We start from the raw sequence: 12513 nt of genomic DNA on the forward strand, positions 1-12513 counted from the left end.
CTGGGATATATGATGTATTCACAGCAATGCGGATCTGCATAACTAACTTCTTTACAGCGAAAACAGATCTCGGACAGTGAGGCTCCTCCAGCAGCCAAGGTACGGATGTTGAACCCAGGTTAATGGTAACTGTGGTGGGGGCAGTGTCTCGCCCAGCGTCAGCGATATCCACTCACTTGCAGTACCCTGCTTATGCTTTTATTATTGACTCCAATGTTTTGCAAACTGATAATGTGCATCATTAATGTTTTCAGGGAATAAGTCAGCGGACTCGTGAGGGAGAGAGTGGGTTCCTGTGCTTCTCAGAGTACGTGGTACTATGTCTATTTAATCATATTGACCGGGAGGAGGAAAAGACAAAAATCACACACACACAAAAAATGTTTCTTACTCACCTTTATTTTTCTCTTTATTTTTCCCTGGTAGCACCTGTGGCAGGTGCCTGCGGCACACCACCAGTATAGCCAGACGTCAGTGAAGATAAGTGAAGAACTACACATGTAGACCATTAGAGTGAAACACTTTTCCATCTTTTGTCCTGGCCTTAGAGTGGAGGTCTCTCTCTCTCAACACGCCGCATGTTCCAAAAGCTCTCACACACATTTTGCATCTGTATATATGACATCTCAAAAAATGTCACAAGTCGCAATTTTTTTCCGACTTTGCTTTTGTTTTTATGATTATGAACGTCCAGTTAAGACTGTGTAAAGTGTCTTGCACTTGGCATTCACGATTTAAAGGTTCGTGTTATGGTCTGATGTAAAGCCTTATCACGCTAACTTTTTTCACAAATTTATTTTAATCTTTCACTTTTAGTACGATTTATTACACTTCTTATAAAAAAAAAGCGACCTTCCCTGCCCTGACTATTGCTTTTAAAAGGTCGATTGTGATGTCGCAAAAGTCTTAAAATATAGAATTGTAAAGTACGTTCCGCAGTAACCGTCAAGACTGACTCACGAAATCGTAATGACACGATTGCAAACAAACCATACCCCGGCCGGGATTGAACCCGCGGTCAGAGAGTCTCAAAACTCCAGCCCGTCGCGTTAGCCACTAGACCAGCTAGCCACAATAAGATTAGTCCAACTAGGTATATTTCTACACCATAGGAAGGTTAGCACAGGCACCTCTGTGACCACAAATGCAAGTTTTTACAGACGAATCTCCAGCTAGCGTGGCCGTGACGAACTCTAGCTCAAGTCCCTTCACTGCCGTCGTGTCATTACGATTTCTTGAGTCATGTTGACGGCAGTGAAGGGACTTGAGCTAGAGTTCGTCAAGGCCACGCTAGCTGGAGATTCGTCTGTAAAAACTTGCATTTGTGGTCACAGAGGTGCCTGTGCTAACCTTCCTATGGTGTAGAAATATACCTAGTTGGACTAATCTTATTGTGGCTAGCTGGTCTAGTGGCTAACCCGACGGGCTGGAGTTTTGAGACTCTCTGACCGCGGGTTCAATCCCGGCCGGGGTATGGTTTGACCGTCAAGACTGTTGTGCAAAGATAATTTAAAAGTGAAGTTGATGTCGACATGAGGTTATCAGTCTTACGATATACAAGACAGGTGTGCAATACCTGGGTATCTTTGTTGTGGAGACCTGTCGCCAACCAGCACTGCTTGGTGGTTGATAAAGCCACTGGTTGATGGCTGATAAAGCCACTGGTTGATGGTTGATAAAGCCACTGGTTGATGGTTGATAAAGCCACTAGTTGGTGGTTGATAAAGCCACTGGTTGATGGTTGATAAAGCCACTGGTTGGTGGTTGATAAAGCCACTGGTTGGTGGTTGATAAAGCCACTGGTTGGTGGTTGATAAAGCCACTGGTTGGTGGTTGATAAAGCCACTGGTTGGTGGTTGATAAAGCCACTGCTTGGTGGTTGATAAAGCCACTGGTTGGTGGTTGATAAAGCCACTGCTTGGTGGTTGATAAAGCCACTGCTTGCTGGTTGATAAAACCACTGGTTGGTGGTTGATAAAGTCACTGCTTGGTGGTTGATAAAGCCACTGGTTGGTGGTTGATAAAGCCACTGCTTGGTGGTTGATAAAGCCACTGCTTGGTGGTTGATAAAGCCACTGCTTTGTGGTTGATAAAGCCACTGCTTGGTGGTTGATAAAGCCACTTCTTGGTGGTTGATAAAGCCACTGCCTGGTGGTTGATAAAGCCACTGCTTGGTGGTTGATAAAGCCACTGCTTGGTGGTTGATAAAGCCACTGCTTGGTGGTTGATAAAGCCACTGCTTGGTGGTTGATAAAGCCACTGCTTGGTGGTTGATAAAGCCAATTGTTGGTGGTTGATAAAGCCAATTGTTGGTGGTTGATAAAGCCACTGGTTGGTGATTGATAAAGCCACTGCTTGGTGATTGATAAAGCCACTGGTTGGTGGTTGATAAAGCCACTGGTTGGTGGTTGATAAAGCCACTGGTTGGTGGTTGATAAAGCCACTGCTTGGTGGTTGATAAAGCCACTGCTTGGTGGTTGATAAAGCCACTGGTTGGTGGTTGATAAAGCCACTGGTTGGTGGTTGATAAAGCCACTGGTTGGTGGTTGATAAAGCCACTGGTTGGTGGTTGATAAAGCCACTGGTTGGTGGTTGATAAAGCCACTGGTTGGTGGTTGATAAAGCCACTGGTTGGTGGTTGATAAAGCCACTGGTTGGTGGTTGATAAAGCCACTGGTTGGTGGTTGATAAAGCCACTGGTTGGTGGTTGATAAAGCCACTGGTTGATGATTGATAAAGCCACTGGTTGGTGGTTGATAAAGCCACTGGTTGGTGGTTGATAAATCCACTGGTTGGTGGTTGATAAAGCCACTGCTTGGTGGTTGATAAAGCCACTGGTTGGTGGTTGATAAAGCCACTGCTTGGTGGTTGATAAAGCCACTGGTTGGTGGTTGATAAAGCCACTGGTTGGTGGTTGATAAAGCCACTGGTTGATGGTTGATAAAGCCACTGGTTGGTGGTTGATAAAGCCACTGGTTGGTGGTTGATAAAGCCACTGCTTGGTGGTTGATAAAGCCACTGGTTGGTGGTTGATAAAGCCACTGGTTGGTGGTTGATAAAGCCACTGGTTGGTGGTTGATAAAGCCACTGCTTGGTGGTTGATAAAGCCACTGGTTGGTGGTTGATAAAGCCACTGCTTGGTGGTTGATAAAGCCACTGGTTGGTGGTTGATAAAGCCACTGGTTGACCACAAGTCGCCACAATAAAGGTTCCCAGGTGTTGCACGCGTGTCGTACTTTATCCAACTGATAATATTGCAGAGTTTTAACAGGCAAAATCAGTGTTAATTTATCGCATGAAAACTCCCATGGTGATGAAAATGTGATGATGCCAAAAGCAAATCTCTGCTGAACACTTGGGTATCTTTATTCAGGAAACGTTTCGCCACACGTTGGCTTCATCAGTCCAATGCAAAGAAGACTGGTGAAGATCAAAAGGAGTTTGAGGTAATCAGTCTCTCAGCCTGGAGTCGATGTAATCAGTCCATCAATCTTGTAAAGATGTAATCAGGTTTGAAAAGATATATAGACTCATTACATCGACTCCAGGCTAAGGGACTAATTACCTCAAACTCCCCTTGATCTTCACCTTTGTTCTTTGTATAGGACTAATGAAGTCACTGTGTGGCGAAACGTTTCCACAATGAAGTGGTAAGTGTTGCACATATGTTTATCAGCTTGTCGGTTCTCTGAAACATTTATCTACACATTTTAGATCTGAATTTTATATTTAAATGAAACTCGTCAGTCAGTTTGTGTGATGTCAATGTGCTCTTACACTCACTGTTAGTGTGCGTTAGTATCCATATCTTGCACTGGCAATAAACATGCACCTGCTTCAAGCAAGCACGCACAGGGTCGGTATACGTTGTTAGTGTTAGACATAATGACTCGATATTAGAGATGGAGAAATGTATCCTGTTCAGTGTTAGAGATGGAGGGATATATTCCCTACCTCAGTGTTAGATATGGGGGGGATATATTCCGTAGCTCATTGTTAGATATGGAGGGATATATTCCCTAGCTCAGTGTTCGAGATGGAGGGATATATTCCCTAGCTAAGTGTTAGATATGGGGGGATATATTCCGTAGCTCATTGTTAGATATGGAGGGATATATTCCCTAGCTCAGTGTTAAATATGGAGGGATATATTCCCTAGATCAGTGTTAGATATGGAGGGATATATTCCCTACCTCAGTGTTAGATATGGAGGGATATATTCCCTACCTCAGTGTTAGATATGGAGGGATATATTCCCTACCTCAGTGTTAGATATGGAGGGATATATTCCCTACCTCAGTGTTAGATATGGAGGGATATATTCCCTACCTCAGTGTTAGATATGGAGGGATATATTCCCTAGCTAAGTGTTAGATATGGGGGGGATATATTCCGTAGCTCATTGTTAGATATGGAGGGATATATTCCCTACCTCAGTGTTAGATATGGAGGGATATATTCCCTACCTCAGTGTTAGATATGGAGGGATATATTCCCTAGCTAAGTGTTAGATATGGGGGGGATATATTCCGTAGCTCATTGTTAGATATGGAGAGATATATTCCCTACCTCATTGTTAGATATGGAGGGATATATTCCCTACCTCATTGTTAGATATGGAGGGATATATTCCCTACCTCAGTGTTAGATATGGAGGGATATATTCCCTAGCTAAGTGTTAGATATGGGGGGGATATATTCCGTAGCTCATTGTTAGATATGGAGAGATATATTCCCTACCTCATTGTTAGATATGGAGGGATATATTCCCTACCTCAGTGTTAGATATGGAGGGATATATTCCCTAGCTAAGTGTTAGATATGGGGGGGATATATTCCGTAGCTCATTGTTAGATATGGAGGGATATATTCCCTACCTCAGTGTTAGATATGGAGGGATATATTCCCTACCTCAGTGTTAGATATGGAGGGATATATTCCCTAGCTAAGTGTTAGATATGGGGGGGATATATTCCGTAGCTCATTGTTAGATATGGAGGGATATATTCCCTACCTCAGTGTTAGATATGGAGGGATATATTCCCTACCTCAGTGTTAGATATGGAGGAATATATTCCCTAGCTCATTGTTAGATATGGAGGGATATATTCCCTAGCTCATTGTTAGATATGGAAGGATATATCCTGGCTCTGTGTTAGTGATTCCAGGGGTTATCGTCCCGTATCGGCTTCGCCTAGGGGTGGCAAAAAGGACTGAAGTCCCCCTAAAATTATAACAGCCCCTAAGTTAAAATAACACTAAAGTCCCCTAGCCCCAGTCTAAATAATGATTGCCATCCAAGTCCGTTAGGACCCGGCCCCAGACCAGGCCTGCTGGTTGCTCTGATAAAAAAGATTGTTGGTGCTTGCATGCAGTACAAGGTAGATACTACAGCCTGGCTGTGGGACCACAGGAATGCCATATCCTACTATATGTATTTCGAGGACAGCTTTAAATTGTCCTTCTGTCAATGGCATGAGGCGAGATGCATCAGTTGATACGTAATGTGAACAATAATCACCTTAATTCATATCGTAAATAGGAAAAAAATCATTGCCAGAAGAGGACTTGTAGTGAGTATACTTGTGTGAGGTGACTTGCCATTGTAGCAACACCAAGAGGAAGGCTGCAGATGACAACCACCTTCAGTATCCTCAGCTAAAAGATACTTAGGTACGTGGTAACTTACCATTGTGGTAATACCAAGAGGAAGCCTTTAGTTAGGCTACTACCCAAAATATTCAGCGATAAACGTGCGTGTAGTACGAGATATGGTAACAAGACAGTGTCCGTAAATATAAGGACCGAAGACACAACCCGAAAGACCTTTTTAAGACATTTCGCTTGGAGTTGAACTCTTCTCCAAGGTGAGGGACTCACCCTCACAAATACTTTTTCTCCAAGGTTGTTGGACTGATTACATTATTATTTCGTTTCTACCTCTCCCTTTGTATTTGACTAAAGAAACCTACTGTTTAGGCGAAACGTTTCATAAGTAGATACCCAACTGTTGCACATGTCTTAATCTTCACTTGTTCACAGTACTGATAGTGTTTGCGTCGGGACAAAATATACCTGTATGGAATCATATCTGATTAAATCTCATTTCAAAAGCGATATATGATCCGTAAGGAAATACATAAATACTCAGCAGGTGTGCTGCTCTCAACCTTATCGAGCATGTAAGATGAACGTCGAAAGAGACTCAGCAGGTCTTGCAAGTGATTGAACCAATACTGTATGTTATATTAGTTAGGAAGTTGTAAAATCGCAGTGGGGTATACAGGGCCTAGGAAATGTGAGGTAGTCTTGTTCAGTGGGAGTAAATGGGCGACCCCAGTTCTGTGGATCAAGATTCCTTCACCAGCGTCAAGGTTCCTGGTGAATTCGACCCATGTGCAGCATCTAAATATGCATAAGACAGTGGAAGACGAGGTAATCTTTCTCCAGCCTAGGAGCAGGTAATCTTTCCCCAGGATAGGAGCAGGTAATCTTCCCCCAGCCTAGGAGCAGGTAATCTTTCCCCAGGATAGGAGCAGGTAATCTTCCCCCAGCCTAGGAGCAGGTAATCTTTCCCCAGCCTAGGAGCAGGTAATCTTTCCCCAGCCTAGGAGCAGGTAATCTTTCCCCAGCCTAGGAGCAGGTAATCTTCCCCCAGCCTAGGAGCAGGCAATCTTCCCCCAGCCTAGGAGCAGGTAATCTTCCCCCAGCCTAGGAGCAGGTAATCTTCCCCCAGCCTAGGAGCAGGTAATCTTCCCCCAGCCTAGGAGCAGGTAATCTTCCCCCAGCCTAGGAGCAGGTAATCTTTCCCCAGGATAGGAGCAGGTAATCTTCCCCCAGCCTAGGAGCAGGTAATCTTTCCCCAGCCTAGGAGCAGGTAATCTTTCCCCAGCCTAGGAGCAGGTAATCTTCCCCCAGCCTAGGAGCAGGTAATCTTTCCCCAGCCTAGGAGCAGGTAATCTTTCCCCAGCCTAGGAGCAGGTAATCTTTCCCCAGCCTAGGAGCAGGTAATCTTCCCCCAGCCTAGGAGCAGGTAATCTTCCCCCAGCCTAGGAGCAGGTAATCTTCCCCCAGCCTAGGAGCAGGTAATCTTCCCCCAGCCTAGGAGCAGGTAATCTTCCCCCAGCCTAGGAGCAGGTAATCTTGCCCCAGCCTAGGAGCAGGTAATCTTCCCCCCTAGCCTAGGAGCAGGTAATCTTCCCCCAGCCTAGGAGCAGGTAATCTTCCCCCAGCCTAGGAGCAGGTAATCTTCCCCCAGCCTAGGAGCAGGTAATCTTCCCCCAGCCTAGGAGCAGGTAATCTTCCCCCAGCCTAGGAGCAGGTAATCTTCCCCCAGCCTAGGAGCAGGTAATCTTCTCCCAGCCTAGGAGCAGGTAATCTTCCCCCAGCCTAGGAGCAGGTAATCTTCCCCAGCCTAGGAGCAGGTAATCTTCCCCCAGCCTAGGAGCAGGTAATCTTCTCCCAGCCTAGGAGCAGGTAATCTTCCCCCAGCCTAGGAGCAGGTAATCTTCCCCCAGCCTAGGAGCAGGTAATCTTCCCCCAGCCTAGGAGCAGGTAATCTTCCCCCAGCCTAGGAGCAGGTAATCTTCCCCCAGCCTAGGAGCAGGTAATCTTCCCCCAGCCTAGGAGCAGGTAATCTTCCCCCAGCCTAGGAGCAGGTAATCTTCCCCAGCCTAGGAGCAGGTAATCTTCCCCCAGCCTAGGAGCCGGTAATCTCCCCCAGCCTAGGAGCAGGTAATCTCCCAGCCTAGGAGCAGGTAATCTTCTCCCAGCCTAGGAGCAGGTAATCTTCTCCCAGCCTAGGAGCAGGTAATCTTCCCCCAGCCTAGGAGCAGGTAATCTTCCCCAGCCTAGGAGCAGGTAATCTTCCCCCAGCCTAGGAGCAGGTAATCTTCCCCCAGCCTAGGAGCAGGTAATCTTCCCCCAGCCTAGGAGCAGGTAATCTTCCCCCAGCCTAGGAGCAGGTAATCTTCCCCCAGCCTAGGAGCAGGTAATCTTCCCCCAGCCTAGGAGCAGGTAATCTTCCCCCAGCCTAGGAGCAGGTAATCTTCCCCCAGCCTAGGAGCAGGTAATCTTCCCCCAGCCTAGGAGCAGGTAATCTTCCCAAGCCTAGGAGCAGGTAATCTTCCCCAGCCTAGGAGCAGGTAATCTTCCCCCAGCCTAGGAGCAGGTAATCTTCCCCCAGCCTAGGAGCAGGTAATCTTCCCCCAGCCTAGGAGCAGGTAATCTTCCCCAGCCTAGGAGCAGGTAATCTTCCCCCAGCCTAGGAGCAGGTAATCTTCCCCCAGCCTAGGAGCAGGTAATCTTCCCCCAGCCTAGGAGCAGGTAATCTTCCCCCAGCCTAGGAGCAGGTAATCTTCCCCCAGCCTAGGAGCAGGTAATCTTCCCCCAGCCTAGGAGCAGGTAATCTTCCCCCAGCCTAGGAGCAGGTAATCTTCCCCCAGCCTAGGAGCAGGTAATCTTCCCCCAGCCTAGGAGCAGGTAATCTTCCCCAGCCTAGGAGCAGGTAGGAGCAGGTAATCTTCCCCCAGCCTAGGAGCAGGTAATCTTCCCCCAGCCTAGGAGCAGGTAATCTTCTTCCCCAGCCTAGGAGCAGGTAATCTTCCCCCAGCCTAGGAGCAGGTAATCTTCCCCAGCCTAGGAGCAGGTAATCTTCCCCCAGCCTAGGAGCAGGTAATCTTCCCCCAGCCTAGGAGCAGGTAATCTTCCCCCAGCCTAGGAGCAGGTAATCTTCCCCCAGCCTAGGAGCAGGTAATCTTCCCCCAGCCTAGGAGCAGGTAATCTTCCCCCCTAGCCTAGGCGCAGGTAATCTTCCCCCCGCCTAGGAGCAGGTAATCTTCCCCAGCCTAGGAGCAGGTAATCTTCCCCCAGCCTAGGAGCAGGTAATCTTCCCCAGCCTAGGAGCAGGTAATCTTCCCCCAGCCTAGGAGCAGGTAATCTTCCCCAGCCTAGGAGCAGGTAATCTTCCCCAGCCTAGGAGCAGGTAATCTTCCCCAGCCTAGGAGCAGGTAATCTTCCCCCAGCCTAGGAGCAGGTAATCTTCCCCCAGCCTAGGAGCAGGTAATCTTCCCCCAGCCTAGGAGCAGGTAATCTTCCCCAGCCTAGGAGCAGGTAATCTTCCCCCAGCCTAGGAGCAGGTAATCTTCCCCCAGCCTAGGAGCAGGTGATCTTCCCCCAGCCTAGGAGCAGGTAATCTTCCCCCAGCCTAGGAGCAGGTAATCTTCCCCCAGCCTAGGAGCAGGTAATCTTCCCCCAGCCTAGGAGCAGGTAATCTTCCCCCAGCCTAGGAGCAGGTAATCTTCCCCAGCCTATGAGCAGGTAATCTTCCCCAGCCTAGGAGCAGGTAATCTTCCCCCAGCCTAGGAGCAGGTAATCTTCCCCAGCCTAGGAGCAGGTAATCTTCCCCAGCCTAGGAGCAGGTAATCTTCCCCCAGCCTAGGAGCAGGTAATCTTCCCCAGCCTAGGAGCAGGTAATCTTCCCCCAGCCTAGGAGCAGGTAATCTTCCCCCAGCCTAGGAGCAGGTAATCTCCCCCCAGCCTAGGAGCAGGTAATCTTCCCCCAGCCTAGGAGCAGGTAATCTTCCCCCAGCCTAGGAGCAGGTAATCTTCCCCCAGCCTAGGAGCAGGTAATCTTCCCCCTGCCTAGGAGCAGGTAATCTTCCCCCAGCCTAGGAGCAGGTAATCTTCCCCCAGCCTAGGAGCAGGTAATCTTCCCCCAGCCTAGGAGCAGGTAATCTTCCCCCAGCCTAGGAGCAGGTAATCTTCCCCCAGCCTAGGAGCAGGTAATCTTCCCCCAGCCTAGGAGCAGGTATCTTCCCCCAGCCTAGGAGCAGGTAATCTTCCCCCAGCCTAGGAGCAGGTAATCTTCCCCCAGCCTAGGAGCAGGTAATCTTCCCCCAGCCTAGGAGCAGGTAATCTTCCCCCAGCCTAGGAGCAGGTAATCTTCTCCCAGCCTAGGAGCAGGTAATCTTCCCCAGCCTAGGAGCAGGTAATCTTCCCCCAGCCTAGGAGCAGGTAATCTTCCCCCAGCCTAGGAGCAGGTAATCTTCCTCCAGCCTAGGAGCAGGTAATCTTCTCCCAGCCTAGGAGCAGATAATCTTCCCCCAGCCTAGGAGCAGGTAATCTTCCCCCAGCCTAGGAGCAGGTAATCTTCCCCCAGCCTAGGAGCAGGTAATCTTCCCCCAGCCTAGGAGCAGGTAATCTTCCCCCAGCCTAGGAGCAGGTAATCTTCCCCCAGCCTAGGAGCAGGTAATCTTCCCCCAGCCTAGGAGCAGGTAATCTTCTCCCAGCCTAGGAGCAGGTAATCTTCTCCCAGCCTAGGAGCAGGTAATCTTTCCCCAGCCTAGGAGCATGTAATCTTCCCCCAGCCTAGGAGCAGGTAATCTTCCCCAGCCTAGGAGCAGGTAATCTTCCCCCAGCCTAGGAGCAGGTAATCTTCCCCCAGCCTAGGAGCAGGTAATCTTCCCCCAGCCTAGGAGCAGGTAATCTTCTCCCAGCCTAGGAGCAGGTAATCTTTCCCCAGCCTAGGAGCATGTAATCTTCCCCCAGCCTAGGAGCAGGTAATCTTCCCCAGCCTAGGAGCAGGTAATCTTCCCCCAGCCTAGGAGCAGGTAATCTTCCCCCAGCCTAGGAGCAGGTAATCTTCCCCAGCCGAGGAGCAGGTAATCTTCCCCCAGCCTAGGAGCAGGTAATCTTCCCCAGCCTAGGAGCTGGTAATCTTAAACAGCCTAGGAGCAGGTAATCTTCCCCCAGCCTAGGAGCAGGTAATCTTCCCCCAGCCTAGGAGCAGGTAATCTTCCCCCAGCCTAGGAGCAGGTAATCTTCCCCCAGCCTAGGAGCAGGTAATCTTCTCCCAGCCTTGGAGCAGGTAATCTTCCCCAGCCTAGGAGCAGGTAATCTTCCCCCAGCCTAGGAGCAGGTAATCTTCCCCCAGCCTAGGAGCAGGTAATCTTCCCCCAGCCTAGGAGCAGGTAATCTTCCCCCAGCCTAGGAGCAGGTAATCTTCTCCCAGCCTAGGAGCAGGTAATCTTCCCCAGCCTAGGAGCAGGTAATCTTCCCCAGCGTAGGAGCAGGTAATCTTCCCCAGCCTAGGAGCAGGTAATCTTCCCCAGGCTAGGAGCAGGTAATCTTCCCCCAGCCTAGGAGCAGGTAATCTTCCCCCAGCCTAGGAGCAGGTAATCTTCCCCAGCCTAGGAGCAGGTAATCTTCCCCCAGCCTAGGAGCAGGTAATCTTCCCCAGCCTAGGAGCAGGTAATCTTTTCCCAGCTTAGGCGCAGGTAATCTTCCCCAGCCTAGGAGCAGGTAATGTTCCCCAGCCTAGGAGCAGGTAATCTTCCCCAGCCTAGGAGCAGGTAATCTTCCCCCAGCCTAGGAGCAGGTAATCTTCCCCAGCCTAGGAGCAGGTAATCTTCCCCCAGCCTAGGAGCAGGTAATCATACCCCAGCCTAGGAGCAGGTAATCTTCCCGCAGCCTAGGAGCAGGTAATCTTCCCCCAGCCTAGGAGCAGGTAATCTTCCCCCAGCCTAGGAGCAGGTAATCTTCCCCCAGCCTAGGAGCAGGTAATCTTCCCCAGCCTAGGAGCAGGTAATCTTCCCCAGCCTAGGAGCAGGTAATCTTCCCCAGCCTAGGAGCAGGTAATCTTCCCCAGCCTAGGAGCAGGTAATCTTCCCCAGCCTAGGAGCAGGTAATCTTCCCCCAGCCTAGGAGCAGGTAATCTTCCCCCAGCCTAGGAGCAGGTAATCTTCCCCCAGCCTAGGAGCAGGTAATCTTCCCCCAGCCTAGGAGCAGGTAATCTTCCCCCAGCCTAGGAGCAGGTAATCTTCCCCCAGCCTAGGAGCAGGTAATCTTCCCCCAGCCTAGGAGCAGGTAATCTTCCCCAGCCTAGGAGCAGGTAATCTTCCCCCAGCCTAGGAGCAGGTAATCTTCCCCAGCCTAGGAGCAGGTAATCTTCCCCCAGCCTAGGAGCAGGTAATGAGCATCGTAGTCTAGTAAAACCAAGGCTCGTTGAAGGGTATATAAACCCAACTTGTGCTTTAATTTATGTATTAGAAGTATTTTCAGGGTTTATGAAACCTACTTGTGCGTTCAAATATTTGTGTATTACAAGTATAGGATATGTAAGAACTTTATATTAATAGGTAATAGTGAAACCTCAGAAAATGGAGTGAGATGAACAAGGGGCGACAACACAAAGGAAAAAGAAAACGCAAGAAGCCACCGTTATTGCCATTTCAAAATAACCGAAATTGTCACACCCAGACCGCTATGATTCTAGTCAAAACAGTCGTATGGTCGCGTCAAAACAGTCGTATGGTCGCGTCAAAACAGTCGTATGGTCGCGTCAAAACAGTCGTATGGTCGCGTCAAAACAGTCGCAGATGTCAGGTCAGAACAATCGTAATTGTTACGTCAAGAGTCGAAATTGTCACTTCATAACCTCCATAACTGTCACGATAAAACCGCCGTAATTGTCACGTCAAAACAATCATAACTGTCAAGACAAAACCGCCGTAA

At 49.0% G+C, this 12513-nt stretch overlaps 1 protein-coding gene across 9 annotated transcripts in view; it reads left to right on the plus strand.

The window, feature by feature from the left end:
• The window catches only part of Plc21C (Phospholipase C at 21C), a 613502-nt gene that overhangs the window by 84034 nt on the left and 516955 nt on the right, over positions 1-12513 (plus strand). For 6 of the 9 annotated variants that reach the window (XM_070099386.1, XM_070099387.1, XM_070099392.1 and 3 more), the window contains exon 3: positions 427-478. The exons of the other annotated variants lie outside the window; for them this stretch is intronic. In XM_070099386.1, the coding sequence (XP_069955487.1) occupies positions 427-478 (52 nt within the window). The remainder of the gene's footprint in view (positions 1-426; positions 479-12513) is intronic. 9 annotated transcript variants of the gene reach the window in all.

This window comes from Cherax quadricarinatus, chromosome 67 (assembly GCF_038502225.1).
Source record: "Cherax quadricarinatus isolate ZL_2023a chromosome 67, ASM3850222v1, whole genome shotgun sequence".
Classification (NCBI taxonomy): Eukaryota; Metazoa; Arthropoda; class Malacostraca; order Decapoda; family Parastacidae; genus Cherax; species Cherax quadricarinatus.